Raw genomic sequence first — 22556 nt, 5'->3', positions numbered from 1 at the left:
TTCAGACTCAGCAATGATGCAGCAACTGAAAAACAAACTTCTTAGTCTTCTTCACACTGATGATTTTATGTAAATAACAAACTTGAGAGAGGATACAGTAATATATTATTATTACTATTTTCAAAATATATGTACCTTTAGGTATTTTAGTATCTGGGCATTTTGAATAAACATAAAACATGCTCAGGATATCCATCATAAAAATGTTTTGAGTCTCACTGCACACATTACCCCTGTTATTCTAATTTTCTACTTCCTTAAACTTTAAAAATCTTTGCATGTATTTATGCATTCTACTTTTACTGGCACTACTAGGCTTCCTGTTCTTGAGTCTCAAATTTCTAGTTTTCTGTTCACATACTTTGGTTGTGAAAAAGAATCCTCTGTATTTTATTGTTATCCTTTGTACTTCTGAATCCAACTGATGCTTCCTTTTTAAATATTAAATTAACAAATTTAAACTAATATGTAAAGTCACAAAATATTTTGCGGTCTCTTATCTCCAAGCTAGGTGGTTATGTTCTCAGGTGAGTTTAGGCAAATGACATTCAGTCTTTTAAAACGTTTCATGAAGTATCTGTTGAATTCAGGTCACTTGCTTGGTTTCCAAAAAGAATCTTCATTTACAATGTTGAATTCCCCTAACTGGTTAATGATGAAGAATGACATTCAGTTCCTACACAAGAGAGGTGGATTGAACAAAAGCATTCATCTCCAAGTCAGACTTAGGACTGAATTAGAGACATAAACTACAACAGTCATGTCTCAGACAACTCAGAATTAGACAAGCTGAGGGATTGCTCCAGAGAACATACTTAAAGTTCCCTATGTTTGATCATTAGGTACTTTTCCCTATGGTTACTCCAACCATTAACTGTATGATTTATTTTGGTGCATTAGTCTAACAGAAAGAAATTTGTCCTTAATTGTGTATGATCCCAAGACACCATTTTGGAAGCAAAGGGAATCATTTGTATTATTTCTTCATTATGTTATCTGCCTCTAGAGAGATAATTCCCCAGCAATTTATTTCAACACTGATGTAAGTTTTCACCAAACTTTAAGATGGAGACACATAGGGCAGGATTATTGGTTCTTCAAAGTACCAGTGATATTGGGGGCATAACCATACTTTGAGAAATTGCTATTCTATCTCCACAAATGTGGGAGGTAATTTCTTTAATATAAACTTATTTAATAATATATTCTCAAATTAGGAATTTTACATCATTCTTGTAAGATGAAAGTTTTATTTATATTTTATATTTTTTCAAGGAGGGGGTTGGGTTGAGTTTCCCTGCCCCCACCCCAAGCACAGCCCCAGCAACTGAAGACTCCAGAACCCAGCCATAGCCATGCTCAAGATCACTCTCCACGCTCTCAGACGAGCCTCACACATGAAGGAATCAGCAGAGGAACCCAGGTGTGCAGGACCCGGAGCTGAGACCTCCAAACCTGCTTGGATCAGGACTGGGCCACCACCACCCAGATCCCCCATTTTCCAGTAGCTAGACAGTTACACTCACCAACTGCCCCCAGCACCATGTAATGCATCAACAGTCAAGATCCAGAGACTATGAAACCAAGCTCCCAGACCTCTTATTGTCTAGTTCTCGCTCTCAGAGAACCCAACAGCTACCAAGAGTATCCTGCCAGCACAGCAGGGTCTGGCAAGCTCTCCGTGGAGTATTCGATATGCGAAACCCAGTAACAATGATGGGTCTCATTCCCCTGACCCTGAAAGAGCCTCCAATGTGGCACTTGCTAAAATCTCAGGGCTAAGATGGAGACGTTACTAGTGCCTGCTTGAGGAAATCGATGAACAATGGGATGACAGTGGTACAGTGATTTTTTCAATTATATGGCACACATTAAGCATTTTATGCATTAACCTGAATTTTACATCTTAGGGGCACTGCCTGAATTAAAAGTTTAAAATGTTCACTGGGTCTAAAGTGATAACATAGCAAGTAAATTGCTTGCCTTGCATGTGGCTGACCCAGTTTCTATACCTTGCATCCCATATGGTTCCTGAGTCCTGCCAGGAGTGATCCATGAGTGCAATTCATATGGAACAATAACCTCCACCCACCCCCGCCCCTCTGAATAGCCAAAGCAATCCTCAGGGAAAAAAAAGGAAGGCATCACTTTACTCAATCTCAAACTGTACTACAAAGCAGCAGTAATTAAAATAGTGTGGTACAGCTTGAAAACCAATCTCATGCGCTGGACAGAAAGGTCGGTGGTGGGATGGAGAATGGAACACCAAGTAAATGATGGTTTGAGGGGTCACTCAGAATAGTAGATGCGTGCTGAAATTAGACTATGGACCAAACATGATGTCTGCTTGGTACCTGTATTGCAAACCATAACACCCAAGAGGACAGAGCAAGTAAGAGGGAATGTGCCTGACACAGAGGCAGAGGGTAGGAAGGGGTGCAGGTGGGGGGAGGGATAACTGGGAACATTGGTGGTGGAGAATGGGCACTGGTGGAGGGATGGGTACTCAAACATTGTTGGCCCAAAATGCAATCTTGAAAGTTTGTAAGCCTGTAACGATCTCACAGTGATTCATTAAAAATAAATAACTTTTTAAAAATAGTGTGGTACACTAAAACCTCATGGGAAGGGGGGCGTTCCGGTCCGTCCTTCACGCCCTACCGAGGTCACCAGTTGCCCCCCACGAGCGGCTCTCCAGCACGGCCACAGCCCCAGAAGCACAAGGGCTTAATGCAGAACCCAGCAACTTGGAGCAGAAAAGTGAAAGGACTATGCGTTAATCCAGGCAATCATTTCTGCCCAGAGGGGAAAGGGTGTTGCTCCCTTCCGCCCTCCTCCCTCTGGAAAGAAAGATGGCGGCCACATGGGAGCCTTGTGGACAGCAGGTATGAGCCGGGGGTGTGGGGGCGACTAAAACCTCATGGGAAGGGGGGCGTTCCGGTCCGTCCTTCACGCCCTACCGAGGTCACCAGTTGCCCCCCACGAGCGGCTCTCCAGCACAGCCACGGCCCCAGAAGCACAAGGACTTAATGCAGAACCCAGCAGCTTGGAGCAGAAAAGTGAACGGACTATGCATTGATCCAGGCCATCAAGTCTGCCGGAGGGGAAAGGGTGTTGCCCCATTCGCCCTCTCCTCTCTGGAAAGAAAGATGGTGGCCACATGGGAGCCTTGTGGACAGCAGGTATGAGCCGGGAGTGTGGGGGCGACTAAAACCTCATGGGAAGGGGGGCGTTCCGGTCCGTCCTTCACGCCCTACTGAGGTCACCGGTTGCCCCCCACGAGCGGCTCTCCAGCACGGCCACAGCCCCAGAAGCACAAGGGCTTAATGCAGAACCCAGCAGCTTGGAGCAGAAAAGTGAAAGGACTATGCGTTAATCCAGGCAACCATTTCTGCCCAGAGGGGAAAGGGTGTTGCTCCCTTCCGCCCTCCTCCCTCTGGAAAGAAAGATGGCGGCCACATGGGAGCCTTGTGGACAGCAGGTATGAGCCGGGGGTGTGGGGGCGACTAAAACCTCATGGGAAGGGGGGCGTTTCGCTCCGCCCTTCACGCCCTACCGAGGCCACCGGTTGACCCCCGCGAGCGGCTCTCCAGCACGGCCACGACTCCAGAACACAGAAACCAATTTCTTAACTATCTGACTTTCAGTAGAAATACTTCCAGGGTCAATAGGTAAAATAGCAGAAATCCAAAACCAACATTTAATTCTTGAACCCAGCTGTAGAAAGCAAATCACTTCACAATGCTTTTTCAGCATGTCTGATTTGGGGGGTGGGGGGTAAACTCTAAATAATAGTGGTGAATCTTTTATTGAAACAATGAATCTAATCAAAGCAAATAGAGTGTTAACTAGAATTCATCTGCCTCACAGGGACGGGGAGGGGTGGGGGGTGGGGTTTTATTGGGGTTCTTCATGGTAAAAAATAAGTATTGGTAAAGGGAAATGTGTTTGATATTTGCATGACTGAGACATAAACCTGAAAGCTTTGTAACCTTTCCCACAGTGATTCAATAAATAAAAAAAAAATAGTGTGGTACAACACCCAAAAGGAGAGAGAGAACAGAGGGGAATGCCCTGCCACAGAGACAGGGTGGGATGGGGGGGATGGGAGGTGGGAGGGATACTGGGATCCGTGGTGTTGGGAAATGGGCACTGGTGGAGGGATGGGTATTTGATCATTGTATAATGGAAACACAAGCACAAAAATGTGTAAGTCTGCAACTGTACCTCATGATGTCTCACTATTAAAAAAATTTTTAATAAAAAAAATAAAATAGTGTGGAATAAAATAAGGACAGATTCTCAGAACGGAATAGAATAAACAATCTAGAAACAGGCAGGTACAGTCAGTTAATCTTTGATAAAAGAGCAGAAAAATTTTCACTCAAGGCATAATAGGTGTCAGAGCGATATACAGTAGGTAGGGCTTTGCTTTGCATGCAACCAACCTGGATTTGATCCCTAGCATCCTATTCTCCAAGCATCACCAGAAGTAATTCCTGAGTGCAGCCAAGAGTATCCCCTGAGTATTAAGGGGTGTGGCCCAAAGATCAAAACACAACATAATACTGTTTGTATTTTTATTTAGCTTAACCATTCTTACAAAAGTACTGCAATTTGCAACATCCAATACTGTAAATTATACTTTGTATGCGTACATTGTTTTAAAACCTCACCCATCACCAGCATGCACATTTTCCTCCACCAGTGTGCCAACATCCCTCCCAGCCACAGGTCCCTCACCCCCAGGTAAACTCAGTTAAGCAGATAAAATCTCCAGTTTTGATACATTTGACCATTTGTTCTTCCAATATTATGTTTCTTTATTTCCCATCTGTGAGAGATCTTTCCTTTTTTTTTATTGTGGAGGTAGTGACATCCACATAATATGGATAAATAAAATTAAATTTCACAAAATTGTAAATCAGTGATAAGTTGATTAAAAATTTTTGCAAATTACATATACTTCTTTTCACAGGTATATAATTTTAAAACTGGATGAATTATATGTTGCACTTAAATTATACATGAAATAGTCTACAAATCTGTAATTAAGAATAAAGAGAATTTTTATAAATTAAAGGAAAATCTAAATGGGGTTATAAAAGTATAAAAGTGTGTTTTATCCTAAAAAAGGAAATATTGGTTTTATATTAGAAAATACTGTATTATAGATAGTACTTAATTCTCTGCCTCTCTCGGAGAGCCCGGCAAGCTACTGAGAATATCTCATCCGCACGGCAAAGCCTGGCAAGCTATCCGTGATGTATTCAATATGCCAAACACAGTAACAAGTCTCACAATGTCACTGGGCCCACTCGAGCAAATCGATGAACAACGGAAGGACAGTGCAACAGTGCTACAGTACTTAAGTATATGCATTAATACGCAAAATATTATAATAAAATCTCTATAGATTAAAATTAAATTACTGAGTAGACATAGACCGTTCATGATAGTTAAAATTTTGATTAATTATTGAGAAGTGAATACAAAATACTTCATCAGCTAGGAATAAACAGGCTTTTCCTAATCTAGCGGAGGGCAACTGGGAGTACCAGGAGTCAATACCACCCTCATCACTGCTTTGAAGGTCGTACATTCTTTAAGCTGTTGACCTTGAACCGTTGTATCATTCCTTCAAATCTGTAAATCTTAATGATAATTTAGTTGGAAAATTCTCTTTGTGTTGATTTCATTGATTTTTTGTTTTGTTTTTACTATATTCTACCATTTCTAGTTCATAGTCTCATTTGATAAATCTGCTATGAATCTTACAGGATTTCCTTTGTACTTAAGTTTCTTTTTGGATTTTTCTGCTTTCAAAATTCTGTTTTTCTTTAGCTTTTGTCATTCTGATTACGATGTGTCTTGGAGTTTCTTTTTTTTTAAATTTGTGTATATTTTCATTGGGACATTTCAGGCTGCTTGGATATAGTGCCTACACTCCTCAACTGGGAAATTGTTATCTACGATTTCCCTAACAATTCACCGTGTTATACAAGCACACTGATGATTCTTATATTGTTTCTCTAGAACTCATCCCACAGTTCTCTAGTGTACTGTTCTCTTTTTCTAAGTCACTGTTCTCATCTTCTGCTAATTTTTCAGAGGTTTCACACATCTCATTTTGGAGCTTGCTGGTGTTTTACTAGGGTGTATTATTGTACTGTAGAGGTGTAGATGCTTATTCTATTTATTCTACTGTACCGGATATAGAGGCTGCCCATACCTAGCCAAAAGGGAGGAGAATCTGTTTCTGGTTCCAAAGTGGCACCAGGAATGTCAGCCATTCTAGAAGGTTGAGTGAACAAGTGTCTCTGATATGGATGTAGGTCTGCTGAAAGCAATTGTGTTTATCTTATTTGTGGAGAGGAGAGGTTGGCCACACCCATCTATGCTTAGGGTTTACTCCTGAGCTCACTCAGGAATCACTCCTGGCAGTGCTCAGGGACCATATGGGGTGCCAGCGATCTAATCTGGGTTGACTGTGCAAGACAAATGCCCCACCTGCTATTCTATCGCTCTGGGCCTTATCTTCTTCCTAAATTTGCTTAAGTGCATTATATTTATATTTGTATAAAATGATGAATTTCAATCTTGATTAAAATATTAACACACAAGGCTTAACTTGTTACAACATATTAGCAATCTCTTATACAAGAGCTTAATGGATCCAGGGTGACAACAGTCTTCATGCACTTTTTTCTAAAGAAATCTTTTTTGATCATTTTTAGTGAATTATTTTTGACAAGTAGTACAAATAAATTATTTAGGTCCTGCTATTGGAGCAGATTTGGGTGCTGGTTGGGAAAATTGGAAACAATGGTGGTGGGAAGGTGTAACGGTGGTATGCCCTGAGCAATGGATATGCCCTGAGCAATGTCAGATGTGGCCCAAAAAGAGAAAGAGTAAAATAAAATGTTTTCTTAAAAAAATTTTGTTTCGTTGCTGGAGCAATAGCACAGTTTGCCTTGCACGTGGTCAAACTGGGTTCAATTCCCAGCACCCCATATGGTCACCCGAGCACCGCCAGGAGTAATTCCTGAGTGTAGAGCCAGGAGAAACCCTTGAGCATTGCTGGGTGCAACCCATAAAGAAAAAAAAATTCAGGGTCGTGTCATGCTAGAAATGTACTCTACCATTATTTTCCAGTCTCCTATTTTCACCCCAAGGATCATTTTTTTTTTTTTTTAGGATTTTGTACCAGTGGTACAAAAATCCATGCAGTGCCAGGGATTGAACCCAAGCCGGCCACAGGTTACACACATGTGCTCAGATTCTCTCCAGTACAAAAAAAAAAAAAAGAATTTGTGTGTATGTGTGTGTTGGGGGTGGGGGGGAGAGGTTGGTTCAGGCCACAGCTAGTGGTGTTCAGGGCTTATTTCTGGTTGTGTACTCAGGGATTATTTCTGGCTGGGTTCAGGAGACCCTATGGAATGCTGGGGATGGAACCCAGGCCAGACACAAGTAAAGTGCCTTAACTGTTCGACTAACTCTCTGGAGCCCAAAATACTTTTTAAAAGTTTTCAGGCCACACCCAATGTGCTCAGGGGTTATTCCTATGTGCTCAGGAACTCTTCCTGATGGGGCTCTGAGGAACCATATGGGATCAAACCTAAGTTGACTAAGTGCAAAGCAAATGCCCAACACACTGTCCTAAATTATCACGTGGGTGTGAGGTACAATAGCTCAAGACCTTACACCCGAGTGATAATTCTTACAACTCTTATATATACAGAGAAGTCAAGTCCAAGGCAGTTTGGAGGATAGCTAAATATTGTATATTGTACCTTCCTAATAGCCCTTTTCGAGGCTCGAGTTTAGGTGTGGAAACTGCTGGGCATAGCCAGAAGAAAATAATTCCCGTGATTTCAATATCATCGCCCAGCAATAATACCATTGTTCCAACAACTTCTCTAAATCATTGTGATTTTATAAAACAAGAAATGGCGACAGAGAGTATGGTGCTGCCAGCAGGTCAACCTGTACCTGCGGGGCAAATGCATCAGCAGCCTGAGTGCCTTCAGGTTTCCTAATACCCCCAAATTGCTGTTGTGCCTTTGGCTGAGCCCCAGACAAGTTGGGACCAAGTTTACCAAGAAATTAAATAGCCAAAAGTTAGGTATGTGGGAGCCATGCCCACAAACTACCTCCAGCTCAGCTATACAAGCTCATTTACTGACCTTATTCCAGAGACCCATATAAATCTCAAGAGATCCAAAGGCACAGTTAAGCTCAGATGAGCGCATGGCTAAACAGACTAGGTAAATCAGAGGGCAGGTTGGCCTGTGCCTACCCAGGCAGAGTCCCCGGCAGCCGCTTGCTTCCACAACCCAAAATCGCCTAACTCACTGTCTCAGGACAGACCTCACCAAGATAGAATCCGTTGAAAATTCTGGTATGCAGGTTTTGTGACTGAAATCTCCAGACTTTCTTGGGGTCAGGATGGGCTACCTCACCAACGTCCCTGTACTTTCAGAAACCTTGGCAGTCACATCTCCACCCTAAAATGGTGACTCAATTAAATAGCTACTCCAGCCTTATCGGCCTGATAAAAAGATCGAATGCCCTTAACACCATGACCTCTTAGCACCTGTATTGCAAACAATAATGCACAAAAGGAAAAGGAGAGAGAAGGAAAGTGCCTCCCAGGAATGGAGGCTGGGGTGGGGGTGGGGTGTTGGGGGATGGTTGTGGGGAAAGGGAAACAGAGGACATTGGCGGTCAGAAATGTGGAGGTGGAGGGATGGGTGCTGGATCATTGCATGACTGAAACCCAATTATGAACAGCTTTGTAATGGTCTATCTCATGGATATCACCGTAGCACTGTTCATCGATTTGCTCGAGCGGGCACCAGTAATGTCTCCATTGTGAGACTTGTTGTTACTGTTTTTGGCATATCAAATATGCCAATTTTTAAAATTAAAAAAAAAACATAATGTGGAGTTCATGTCCAATTCAATTAGCTTAACCAATGGCTGAATAAATAGCAGTGCTCCTACATTTAAAAATAAAAGAAAATGAAGAAGAAAAGAAATGGTGACAGTGTGCTAGTATATATAATGATGCAACATGTCCTTTTGAGATTAAGACGACCCCCAACATAAAATGAACAATATATAACTACAGGCATACATTTTCTTATTTTATTTATTTATTCATTTTGGCTTTTTGGGTCACACCCAGCGATGCTCAGGGGTTACTCCTGGCTCTGCACTCAGGAATAACTCCTGAGAGTACTCAGTACTCGGGAGACCATATGGGATGCTGGGGATCAAACTCGGGTCAGCTGCATGCAAGGCAAACGCTCTACCCATATTATTCCAGCCCCATGGCATACATTCTCAATGTATTCTTTTTATAATTTTTCATACTGAACACTTTTGCATGTATAAAAATATATCTTACAAGTTAAAAGCACTTTTTATCTTGGGCCAACGGTGATGTACCCAAGCACTGTGAGCAATCCACCCTCCACTCGCCCTAATGTTGGAAGGAAATTTTGCTAAAAACTTTTAAAGACAATATAAAAATTATACTTTATTTTCAGTTAGCTACTCACCAACATATGTTTAACATTTTTCCTGAATGATTTTTTTACCCAAAAATTGCATTGAAAAGCATTTTCCAAACTTAAGTGCTCTGATAACAATGAACGCATATTGCAATTACCAAAAAAAAAGCCCCAAACTTTTGTCACATGTCGCTGACTCCATCCTGTGGCTTACAAGATAAATCTGGGGTTCTGCACAAAGCCAGCTCACAAAGGATTAAAAACCAGGAGTTTTTGTCATATTTTTAGCAGGCACATATGAAAGTAATGATTTTTTAAATTAATTTTTTGGGGGTCACACCCAGCGATGCTCAGGGGTTGCTTCTGGCTCTGCACTCAGAAACTACCCCTGGTAGTGCTCGGGGGACAATATGGGATGCTGGGAATCGAACCCGGGTCTGAGGCATGAAAGGCAAACACCTTACCACTGTGCTATTGCTCCAGCCCCAGTAATAATTATTTTTATATTTCTCTTTTTCCTGCAGACAGCTAAGCCATGCTATCATGCATATAGGAAAGACAGGAGAAAAGATGCATAATAGCTTCTTGTCCAAGAGAAGAATTTGTTCTGGTAAGAATATAATGTTTTTGCAGGCTTGATATTTTGAGGCTTTACTTTCGATAGTTTTCTTAAAATTCTTTACCATCAAATATTTTCTGTCCTGTAGGAATTCTTTTGATGATTGAACTCAGAGTTCTATTGAATGTTTTCCTATATTCTTCGCATTCATAGGGTTTCTCTCCTCCGAATTTGCTCGTGCTCAGTGAGCCATGATTTAGATGAGAAAGTTTACACATTCTTTACATTCATAGGGTTTCTCTCCTCTGTGAATTCTCATATGAAGAGTAAAGCATGAGTTCCTTGAGGAAATTGTCCTAATTCATTACATTCATAGGGTTTCTCTTCTTTATGAAATATTTCATGGCTTGGTTTACAGGAGAAAGTTTTCCTAAATTCTTTACATTCATAGGGTTTCTCTCCTGTGTGGATTTTCATATGTTGAGTGAGGGTTGACTTCTGTGTGAAAGTTTTTCTACATTCTTTACATTCATAGGGCTTCTCTCCTGTATGAATTCTCTCATGGTCAGTGAGGCTTGATTTATAGGAGAAACTTTTCCTACATTCTTTACATTCATAGGGTTTCTCTCCTGTATGAATTCTCTCATGGTCCGTGAGGCTTGATTTATGGGAGAAAGTTTTCCTACATTCTTTACATTCATAGGGTTTCTCTCCTGTGTGAGTTCTCTCATGGTCAGTGAGGCATGATTTATAGGAGAAAGATTTTCTACATTCTTTACATTCAAAGGGTTTCTCCCCTGTGTGAATTCTTACATGTTGAGTGAGGAACGACTTCCGTGAGAAAGTTTTTCTACATTCTTTACATTCATAGGATTTCTCTCCTGTGTGAATTTTCATATGCTGAGTGAGGCTTGACATCTGAGTGAAAGATTTCCTACATTCTTTACATTCAAAGGGTTTCTCTCCTGTGTGAATTCTCTTATGTTGTGTGAGAGATGACTTCCAAGAGAAAGTTTTCCTACATTCTTTACATTCGTAGGGTTTCTCTCCTGTGTGAATTCTCATATGTATAGTGAGATTTGACTTCCGTGAGAAAATTTTCATACATTCTTTACATTCATAGGTTTTCTCTCCTGTGTGAATTCTCTCATAGTGAATGAGCTGTGACTTCCATGAGAAAGTTTTCCTACATTCTTTATATTCACAGGATTCCCCTTCGGTGTATATTTTTACATATTTAACGAGATTTGGCGTACCTAATGAAGTTTCTCTACATTCTTTCCTTTCAAATGTTTGTTCCTCTGCGTTCATTCTCTGATGTACACTGAGTCTTCGTGATTGAGATAAACTTTTTTCACATTCCTTACGTTCATATGTTTTCTCTAAAATTTGTGTTCCCTGATGTATATTGAGGACTGAACACTGATCATCTTTCAGATTTTCATGATGTTTTATATCACCATGCATTTCTGGATGATCAGTGATATTTCGGAATGTTTTGTAGGTCTCAAGATTCTGTATAGGGTGGATTTCATGAGGATCATTAGTCTGAAAACTGTTCATATATGAATCGAGTTTCTTGGGAATCATGATAGGATATGTTTCATTATTTACTGCCACTTCTGAAATGTGGATAGAGCTACAATTAAAAGTAATTTTGTGATCATTTCTTTCGTTTGTTCTTTTATTCCTCTTGGGAGTTTCATCTCGCCAAAACTGTCCATACAGCTTTCTCTGGTTATGTTCAATCAAGTCTTGCTCAAGCTGAATATCTAAAATGAGAATACACATATGCATATATTCATATTAGAAAACAATTAAGCATTTCTTGTGATTTATACTGTAAATGTAGTTTCTTTCAAACACAGTGGGAAAAGGTACTTTTTAAAAAATGTTATTTGCTTTTAAAACATGATTTTTTACAACATGAATTAAATAATAAATGCATTGAGAGTCTAATATGAAGTTGTGCTTATTTTTATTTTCTATTTCAGCCATGATTAAGTGATTAAGTGATTTCAGCCATAAGAATTTGGATATGTTATTATCTATTATTCATAAAATTATGCAAACTACAGAGATTTTAACTTACCATTTGATTTCCTATATTTTTCTGTGCATTATCTTATACTAACTAGGGTATATTTTGTACTGATTCTTATACAGGAAAACTTATGCTTGAAAATAGCAATAGCAAATATTTTATGTATTATGATATAATAAATGCAAGAGACTACTAACAGTCACTAAGAAGTTACTAAATAGACATGGATCGTTTATATACATTGGGTTTATTTGTTTTACCTCATCCTAGAATATGGCGGAATGTGGTTGGTTTATTTAAGGGCATAGTATGTTTCATGTTAGACAAAGTCAAATATCTACTGATTCCTAGTTAAGTATCACACCATTACTTTCTCGGGAAAACTGCATATAAGGTTTTGTTTGTTTGTTTGTTTTTGGGCCACACCTTATGGTTCTTTGAACTTACTCCTGTCTCTGAACTCATGCATCAGTATGTGGGCTCAGGGGACAATACGTGATGATAGTGATCATACCTAGGTCAGCAACGGGCATGGCAAACATCCTAACTGTTATACTATTGCTGGGGCCTCATGAGGAAAGGTTTTTTGTTGCTTATCATTTTGTGCCATATTTACTTGGTCAAAAGTATTTATTTCACTTTGGGATGGGGGCAGGGATATAATACAGTAGTTAAAGTACTTCACTTGCACACTGCCAACCCAATTAAATTCCTGGTACACAAAAGTAAAGCACATTTGGAGTGATACCTGCAGACAGAGCCAGAAGTAAGTTCTGAGAACAACAGGGTATATACTCCACAGATTTAAAAAAAAACAAAAAAGTATATCATTTTTGCAATACAGGCCATCTTCAAAGCTTTCTCTCCCGCTCTCTCCCCTGAGATTAGTATAAGGCTCCAGTACCCAGAGCTACTCCAGGTTCTATGCTCAGGAATCACTACTGGCCATGATTAGGGACCATATGCAGTTCCTGAGATCGAAACAGGTTAACTGCATGCAAAGTGCATTAACCTTCATATAATCTCTGTGACCCATCAATGATTTAAGATAACCCTCTCATGGAGAATAAATTATACTAAAAAATGTTTTTAAATCACTGGTAATCCCAAAGTCAAATTATCAACAGTTCCCACCTTAAAACATCTGAAATGAACACGGCTGACACAGGTTCCATCCCTGGTATCCCATACGGTTCCTCTAGCACTACCAAGAGCAATTTCTGAATGCAGAGCCAGGAGTGACCCCTGAGAATTGCTGGGTGTGGCCCAAAAACAATTTTAAAAAATCTGAAATGAGACAAAAATAAACCTCAAAGGACACCTATGGGAATGAAGGAAGATACAAGAACTGAGATCTAGATACACTAAGGCCAACAACAAATTTCTAAGACACTTGTAGTTACATTTTGAAGACACATATCCATTAAGAAAGTGAGACATAACTAAGCCATATTTTGAGACTGAATAATACATGAGCCTCACACATGCACAGTAACTGCTACAAGGCTCAAAGCTGAGGGAAATTCAGCAACAAATTTTTCACTACAACAAATTTCTGCTGCTTTCCCCATTGCTAGTCTCTTTATCCAGTGTGTACCTGAGAGGCTGTGCTTTGGGGGATCCACCATCCATGGCTCTGCTCTTTGCTCCAACTTGATGATCAATTCTGGTTTGGTGAGTGAATGTCCTAAAGATGAAAAAACAATGAAGGAAAAATTCTACACTTACCTGAAGGTCACAGTATTTGAAGAATGACAGCAACACAATTTTTAAAAGCTGTCCAGTGATGTGGGCACATGGAAAAGTGTTCATTCTCAGTTATTACAAGGGAATGCAAATCCAAACAACAATGTGATATCAACTAATACCAGTGAGAATGGCATAAATGAAAAAGACAGGAAAAACAGTGTCAGAGGAGATGGAGTGATATTGGACCATCATTCAGTATTGGTAGGAATATCATCTGCTTTGATGTCTATAGAAGACAGCATAACAATTCCTAAATATCGCTGGAGCGATAGCAGGGCTGGAGCGATAGCACAGCGGGTAGGGTGTGTGCCTTGCACGCAGCCAACATGGCCGACCCGAGTTCGATTCCTCCGCCCCTCTCTGAGAGCCCGGCAAGCTACCGAGAGTATTTGATATGCCAGACACAGTAACAACAAAGTCTCCAGTGGAGACGTTACTGGGCCCGCTCGAGCAAATCGACGATCAACGGGAGGGCCTTTACTTTACTTTAAAAAAAAAAAAACTACGAAGAGGCCAGAGAGATAATAGAGAGGGTAAGCTGTGTACATCTGGTAGGGCACATGCCTTGCAAACGGCCAATCTGGTACCAGTTCCCAATATCCCATATGGTGCACTGAGCTCCGCCTGGAGTACAGAGTCAGGATAAGCCCTGAGCACTGACAAGTTTATGGCCCAATCCACACCCCCTCCCCAAAAGTGATCCCACTTATTAGTATCTGCTTTCAAAACACATAATCATTAATGTGAAAACATACACGCATACCCCTGTCCATTGTAGCACTTAGTACAGTAGTGGAAATAATCCAAAAGCCCAACAAGAGTTGAACTACATGTCCAGAACTGAATATTTTGCAAGTTGTTGCATGATTCATTTACATGTGGATAAAACTACTTAGCAAAATAAGTTAGTGGAGAAGAACAAAATACATGTGATCTCACTGTGTGGATTACAGAGGTCAAGCATGGGAAGAGTAAATACTGAACAATGACAAACATTTGTTACACACTTATCACAAAACAGTGGAGGAATGACTGAGGAAAGAGCAGACCAGAGGTGACATAAAGACATGGGATGCTGGGAATCAAATCCAGGTCAGCCATATGCAAGGCAAACACCCAACTCGCTGTGCTATCACTCCAACCCCAATTTTATTATTTTTAATACAAAGGAAATGATATTAAGAATGAAAACAAATAATGAATGGGCAACCTTAAATATTTGATTTTAGTAAATAGTCACAATATTTCTGTACAAAAATCTTAAAGTTTAATTTCCAACAATGTTGTATATTCATTAATAAAGAAAACGGCAGAAGGTAGTAAAAAGAGGCTTCACTCACCCAGAGACACCAGGTGACTGTAGATTTCAAGCATCACATCCCGGTACAGGGTCCTCTGCTCCTCATCCAGCTGCTGCCACTCTTCCCAGGTGAAGTCCACAGCCACATCCTCAAACACCACCATCCCCTGTAAGGGCATATTTCTCCTCAGTCAGTGGCATCAAGACTGGACCAAAGGAAGAAGTCTGAGTATTTCCTTTTGGAGTTTGTTTTATCTAATATATCATGCACTACACATGTATTCTATATTGTAGTACAAGTATAGGTAACAGTATAATCATTTTAACCTCTATATTAACTTATTCATAAAATAAGGACCACAGTCTCCATTATATATCAAAATTGTATTTGATACTATGAATAAAAGGATAAATATACTTCTGCAAAAAGGAACTTTAATCTTGTTCAGGAACATCGTATAAACAGACATGGACAACCTGCTCAGATCTATGTTCCAAACATGATCATTCACTGGACTGGAAAAGGACAAATGCTACTTTGCCCTACACTTTACATGTGAACAAATTTATTTTGTTTTGGGGTGACACAATCTTTGTTTTGCTGGTTTTTTTGTTTTGTTTTGTTTTGTTTTGTTTTGCTGCCACACTGGGCAATGCTCAGGGGTTACTACTAACTCTGCACTCAGGAATTACTCCTGGTGGGCTCAGAATTTACTCAGGAATGATTCCTGATATCAAAGAAAACAATCTCCAGGGTGGAAAATACTGTGGATTGTAAGAGAGGCCCTAATAAATCTTTCAAGTTAGAAATCATGTCAGCATATTTTCTGATCACGAAAGTATGAAACAAGAAATCAACAACCCTAAAACAGAAACCAATATTTTGATTGCCCCCTATATGGGCCCCAACATTTCCAGGAATAACCATGAGCAGAGTCAAAAATAAGATATAAGCATGGAAGAGTATGGCTCAAAAACAAATTAATAAACTGAGAAGAACTTGGAATCGCTGGCTATTAAACAACATGCTTCTGAATGACATGAATCAAAGAAGAGCCCAAGAAAATAAGAGTCAATATGTGGAAAATAAATAACTACAGAAGACAGAAGGAGGAAGAACACCAAAACTAACTCATAGATTTGGTGAAATGATATCAATACCAAAGATTTGATGAAATGATAAGCTTAGATTTGGTGAAATGATAAACAGTACAGAGAAAAAGAGGGAGGTAGCAAGAAAATGGGGGTGTAGGAGCTCTTCTGGGTTAGAATAGGACTATAACTCTGGTAGGGCTACAGTGTGTCCTAATATCATAGACAGGTTAAAAAAAAACAAAAACTGCAAAACCTTTTATACCACAGAGTGATGTTAAGTGGAAAAAAATCTACATCTTCTCAAAAAATATAAATCCTCTGTAATTACAAAGAAACTGTGGAGCATGGCAACAGGTGCCAGTGCAGATAAGATCTGTCCCTGCATAGCAGATAATACCTGACCCTGCATAGCACCCAGTAGGGAGTATCTGGGAGTATTTTACAAACACCAGGCATCCAACCTTGAGTCTCACCTCCCCACAAAGAGTCATTCCCAACCAGCCCAAATTGGGATTGGGCCGGGGCAAAGCAGAGTTGGAAAGGTGACCATCCTCTTAAGCCGAGACCCTCTATAAAATAGGTGTGTATTTGGCAATAGAGTGAGTGCCCATCAACTGTCTCCCAGAGTGGTTTTTCCCGTGTGCCCGTCATCCTTCACCCCACATCTGCTGAGATACAGTATGCAACATGTCCGGGCACACTGGGGAAAAACTGTTCCCTGACATCTGGCGCCCGAACACAGGGCACCTACAAAGGTAATCAGTGAGGTTTTCAGATGGGTGAGTTCCCCTGACCCAATCTGGGGGAATACCGGTCTTCTTCAGCCCCTCAACCATCTTTCCTTGTCTCATTTTCTTCCCGTTCTGTCTTTCTACTTTTCCCACACACCTGCGTGTAATCCTGCGCGACCTCTTTGTTCATTCACGCCCCGTGCCAGCACAAGTTCTGGAGCAGCCTTTTTTTCCTTCCACCTTTGAATTCTGAATGGGCGAATGAGGCACGCCAAGTGTGACTGTGATTTAATGATTGAATAGGCCCCATGGCTTCGGCTACGGGGTCTGAGTGGGCTCCAACCCGCGGTTCTGTGGATCCCGTAACGGCTGAAGGAGACTATCCCCGCAAGGGAGCAACCTGGCAGGGGCAGTAGGCTTATACCTGCACTCCAATGCCAAGGGAACCTTAAGATCCCACAAGGGATCCGCCAGGCAAGCATCAGAGAGTTGCCCTCCCCTTTCCCCATCCTATTCCCCTCTTCCTTCCTCTATTCACAACCATGGGGGCTACCAGCTCCAAAGACTATTATTCTAAACAATTTGCAGGAAATCTTACACTCTCACGGCATAACACTTAGCTGGTCTCAGGGTGAGGCTTTTGGGGGACATGTGTGTGAGCTCGCTCCCTGGCTCACCAAACCCACCTGGTCCCAAATCCATTCCCTGGCCTCTAAGGCTCAGGTGATAAATAAGAAAGTATTTCCCCTGAGATTTTTGTCATTCTTTCAGCCCTTCGCCAGTGCCTTAGGTCTTTTGAAGAAACGGGAACTCCACAGGAGGCCTCGGATGCATCCCCAGGTAGACAGGGCTGGCCCTTGGTGGGGAGGAGTCAGCTACTACTGAGAGCCACTCTCTCCCCTTCCTTTGTCCTGCCAAATCTGTTAATTGCCCTATGCAGCCCCTGTCATCAGTTTCCACCGCCCCCACCCCTCAACCGTGTCCAGTTCTTGAGCCGGATGTATCCCCCCTTTCTCCAGTATGTGTCGTGCCAGGGCGCCCCATAGGCGGACCCCCTATTTTTCTCAGGAACTCAAGGATCTCTGCACCACCATTAAGGAGGATGGCCTTCCACCAAGTCGATACTATATACTATTTCTCTATCGCTTAACACTCCCCATGATGGGCGGGACATTGCTTGGACCATCTTGCCGGGCTCTCTTTTCCATCACTGGAAAAGTTTTTATAGACATGAGTGCCAGGAGACTGACCTCTGTAACACATGCTCCTGCTCCCCACCAACTTGGACCTTAGATCACCTGCTGGGGGAGCGAGTAGCTAGAGACCCGTACTCCCTGTTGCAACAGCCAGCAGGCTTCTTTTCCCAAGTCCGCTTATGCGCCCATCAGTCCTGGGAGAGGCTCACGCCTGGTGCTGACGGGCCCTCTGGCGCGTCTCTGACTTCCCTGCATCAGAAAGCAACAGAGGTTTTACCCAACTTTGTTCAGAGAGTCAAAGAAAGTATCGAGCACAAAGTCTCAGAACCCATCATACAGAATGAGATGGTGCAGCAACTGGTCTGGGATGGAATGACTCCTGAATGTAAGTGTGCCTGCAAGGGCATATGGCATGCTCATTATAAGGATTGGATCATAAAACATAAGATACAGGCTCATCCTCTTTCCATGCTGCAATTGCTGCCACCTTGCAGGATAATCACATGAGCAATCCTCACTGCTTTATATGCGGTGAGTTAGGTCACTGGAGAACAAACTGTCCCAAAAAGGACCTCCCTCCCCCAGAGATTCCCTCCAAACCTAATATCTTCTGCCCTCGATGTCAGAAGGGACATCATTGGAAAAAGGACTGCAAGTCCAAAACCCACAAGGATGGGTCGCCTCTGAAGACCTTAGCACCCCCACCTTTCCCGTTCCCACCAAAAATTTTCTGGGCTATCCCATTAGTCCAGAACTCTCACTGATCCCCATATCTTATAAGAAAATTCTAATTTTCTGCCTCAGAAATAGGAAAGTCAATTAAGGAGAGAAAAAAAAGGTACTATCTGAGGCTGACAGCAACACTGTCAGTGTATTTTGCTGGCTTTATATTATCAAAAGCCCTTTCTTGACCCATTTTTAACAAGCAGGAAACATGCTGGTCAGGCTGCGAAATGCAGAGCAAGGTTCCCAATTGGCCATTAGTTTTCTCCCTGCCTTCTCCATTCTTGAAGGGTCAGCTCAATCGATAAAATATATATGTGTGCACATGTACATGTAGTGTTTGGAGTCTGTTGTTTTTCTGTCTGTGTGGAGTCCTTGGGCAAGCAGCATCATCAAAAGAAGTCAGTGATGTGTAACCCAGCGATTTAAAAAATTTAGGTAAAAAGTTTAGGTATTTTTGGTACTTATCAGAGCAGGTTTAAACAGATTTTCTCATCAGAATGTTGAGCCTACAGAGAAATCTAAATTCTCGATCTAAATTTCTTATTATAAAAAACATTGGGTGGAATGATAGCAGAGCGGGTAGGGCATTTACCCTGCATGCGGTCAACCTGGGTTTGATTCTCAGCACCCCATTTGGTTCCCCGAGCACTGCCAGGAGTAATTCCTGAGTGCAGAGCCAGGAGTAACCACTGTGCATCGCTAGGCATGACCCAAAATAAATAAATAAATTAAATAAAACATTAATGGTTATTAATAGTTGAAATTCTTTTGAACTTCAGAATCTGTACTACCTAGGAAGAGCTGCAGAACTAGAGCCTGAAACTAAAGTGAAATAAGAGTTCAGAGTATGTAAGGCCTTATATTACAAGCCCCAGCCAATTTTAACAAAAAATTAGGCTGTTTTTACAAACAACAGAGGTACAGAAGCCACCAAAAACAGTTTTCTCGTGTTTTCATAAACATTCGTAGTTCAAGTGTTTTCTTATGCTTTAATATCAAAGTTTGGAAAAAACCAAGGGACTTTTTCTAGGTCTGAAAGCTTGTTTGTATCCTTGTGGAATTGTTAAAGTATCTGGTGTAGAAAGTTCATGATTTGAAATAACTAAGGTACAAAAAATACTGAAATTAAGCAAAAGAAGGTTTCCTCATGTTTCATAAAAATTGGTTCAAAGGTCTTCTTATGCTGTTACATCAATATATATGTTTGGTTGTATCTGCATTGGATTGTTAGAATCTGAGTTGAAATAATTATAGTACATAAAAACTGGTTCAATGAATAATGGTTTAGTTTAGAACATGAGTTTCTAGACTTATAATATTGATTGCAAAACTTATCCTACCGTGTTTTATTTGATCTCTGAGACCTTTGGTAACTAAAATTTCTACAGCAATTTAGCAAAGTTATAATGGTTAATCTCAGGTGTCAGCCTGATAGTCTGGAGCCATAACAATGTACCTTGTGCAATGTAAATGTAAAGATAACAGGCTTTACTACTGGAATTGCAGACCAGCTTCAAAAAATCTTGGTAAAAGTTTTAGGAATATCAGGCATTCCTGCTGGAATTTCAGACCAGCTTCATTCAGGCTTTCTTGCTGAAGAGAAAGAAAAAAGTGAGTCACTTTAAAATCCAAGCAACTAAGAACAGCCCCTCTGGCTTTAATGGTTTCAGAAAATGGAGAATTGCATGGAAAATGTGGGAAAATAACTAGCCAACTTTTACTGACTATACTGTTAGTCTGTCCAGTAAATGAAAATGCATGCTACTATTATGATAACTTCATGTAAAGCTTTGTCACCAGGTATCAACCTAGCCCTGACCTTCAGAAACTTTGTACACAAGTGTGAAATCTTTACTGTTTTATGGTAATCTATTAGTGTTTTAATCTTTTAATATCTGTGTTTTCCTAGAAATCAGAATTCTAAAGATGTCTCCTGGTTAACATCTAACGTGAAGTGAACTTTTGCCAAATGAATATATGTTTTAAGATATTAGATAATGATTAGGAACTTGTTTCCAAATTTCTTGGGGGATCACCTATATTAAAATTAAGGAGATTAAAACCTGTAAGACTGACTATAAGACTGACTTTAATTTCACTGGAAGGACCCGTTGTATGGGACTGGGAAAGGCCCCAGCCCACTTTTACTTTCAGGGAGGGGATTTATTTCTCCTCTAACCTCTGAAGGAGAAAAACCAGTCTGGGTTCCAGCTCACCATGCACGGTTCCCCTTCTCCAATCAAGTGAATGAGGCAACTCACACTTACAGGAGCACCACCTGCTGCAGGAGAAACAGACGCACCGACATGACATCATCGGGAGTGACCTCCAATGCTGGGAAGCAAAGGTGCAGCAGATATGTCCAAAAGGCTGCCTTACCTCTGCTATTTTTCTCTTAGCTTTGCTGACCTGCAGTCATGCTTGTTCCACCCTCCCGGCCAGTGTTCAGTGGGAATTTTCCGTAATTCAGACTACCCTAGGGAGCACCACTGTTGAGGCCCAAACAGTGGGACATGCCCGCTGCCCAGGGACCGGGTGTGCCTCAGACATCGAGATCCCACTTATCAATGACATTGATAACACCTGGGTTAACACATCTGCTTTCCTTATCGGAAAGTTAAAATGTCCTGCCTCCAGCAGAAGGACATCTGTGGAGGTTGTTATCATGCCTCCTGCAACTAGGAATACTTTCTATTCAAACATGGGACCAGGTACACCATTGACATGTTTCTACTTAACACCCTAACAAGAAAAATGATTACAGGTACTGGACCCCTGGCACCAGAGCTGGCAGGAGGGAGCTGACGAGTTTCTGTATACCACCAGTCGGGCAAGTAAGCCCGCACGTAGGCTGCGGATCTCCAGAACACTGGTCCCTGTCCTGGCATCACTCTATTGCTGCAGATCATCCAGGAGTCTGAGTTTTCCCTGAAAGAGGCCATCAAGAGGGACCACCTTGCTCCCTCCTGGCCCAGTACCTACAATATGCACTTAATCTCCTAAGGGACTAACTTCTGCAGATGGCAGAGATTGTTTCTGATGTGCTTCCCTCTCTTGGCCACTATTTGCAGCACTGCCTTTAAATCCATCAAAGGCTACCCTGCCAACAAAATCTGGTGCAGCCTTATCCCAGAACAGGAATCATGGTTCGGTACAGGGCAGCCGGCTCTGACGGAATGTGACAGACTAGATTCCTGCACTTACAAGTGAACTCCCCCCCCCCCCCCCAGGTGTGACTCATCACTGTATGACACTATTCCACCCTCTTGATAAAAACCTTTTTAATTGAAATTGTCCTCCAGTTTACTCTCTATAGTTCAGATGAACTCACCTGGCTCCTGCCCAGAACCTGACAGAAGTGCGCAATTTTCCTGCCCCTCTTGGCTGCCTCTGGTCTAGCTGCCTTGGAGGGACTATCCTCTGGCGCCCTGGCCAAAATGCTCCTGACAGCCTAAGCATTAGCCAATCAGCTAGCTGCAAGGGGTAATTGTCTCCACATCATCCCTGGCAACACTGCAACGTCAAATTAATTCCCTGGCTGAAGTTGTTCTTCAACACCAGAGAGCACTGGACTTAATAATGGCAGACAAAGGGGGATCTGTATGTTTCTTGATGAACAAAGTTATTTTATTCATCTG

At 41.4% G+C, this 22556-nt stretch overlaps 2 protein-coding genes across 2 annotated transcripts in view; both read right to left on the bottom strand.

Annotated features, from left to right (window-relative positions):
- Positions 1-10361: 10361 nt before the first annotated feature.
- On the bottom strand, positions 10362-15334 carry LOC130024804 (zinc finger protein OZF-like). Its single transcript, XM_056115585.1, has 3 exons — positions 15211-15334; positions 13719-13808; positions 10362-11849 (listed from the first exon to the last, which is right to left on the bottom strand). The coding sequence occupies exons 1-3, from the start codon at positions 15332-15334 to the stop codon at positions 10393-10395; spliced, it is 1671 nt and encodes a 556-aa protein (XP_055971560.1). The 3' UTR covers positions 10362-10392.
- A 5847-nt stretch (positions 15335-21181) lies between these two features.
- The window catches only part of LOC130024616 (CAP-Gly domain-containing linker protein 1-like), a 107064-nt gene continuing 105689 nt past the window's right edge, over positions 21182-22556 (bottom strand). The window contains 1 exon segment of the mRNA XM_056115319.1: positions 21182-21252. Within this exon segment, the coding sequence (XP_055971294.1) occupies positions 21182-21252 (71 nt within the window).

Source organism: Sorex fumeus, unplaced genomic scaffold (genome assembly GCF_029834395.1).
Source record: "Sorex fumeus unplaced genomic scaffold, SorFum_2.1 ptg000029l, whole genome shotgun sequence".
In the NCBI taxonomy this organism is placed as follows: domain Eukaryota; kingdom Metazoa; phylum Chordata; class Mammalia; order Eulipotyphla; family Soricidae; genus Sorex; species Sorex fumeus.
Note: the sequence above shows the minus strand (reverse complement) of the source record. Positions and strands in the feature narration are given on the sequence as shown.

What these genes read in the sequence shown, in the direction of transcription:
- LOC130024804 (XM_056115585.1), bottom strand. Translation starts at nt 15,334, where the DNA reads ATGGTGGTGTTTGAGGATGTGGCTGTGGACTTCACCTGGGAAGAGTGG. An exon ending in CAGTCACCTGGTGTCTCTGG is followed by an intron (nt 13,809 to 15,210) that starts GTGAGTGAAGCC and finishes TTTCATCTTTAG; the next exon opens with GACATTCACTCACCAAACCA. An exon ending in CCCAAAGCACAGCCTCTCAG is followed by an intron (nt 11,850 to 13,718) that starts GTACACACTGGA and finishes TTCTCATTTTAG; the next exon opens with ATATTCAGCTTGAGCAAGAC.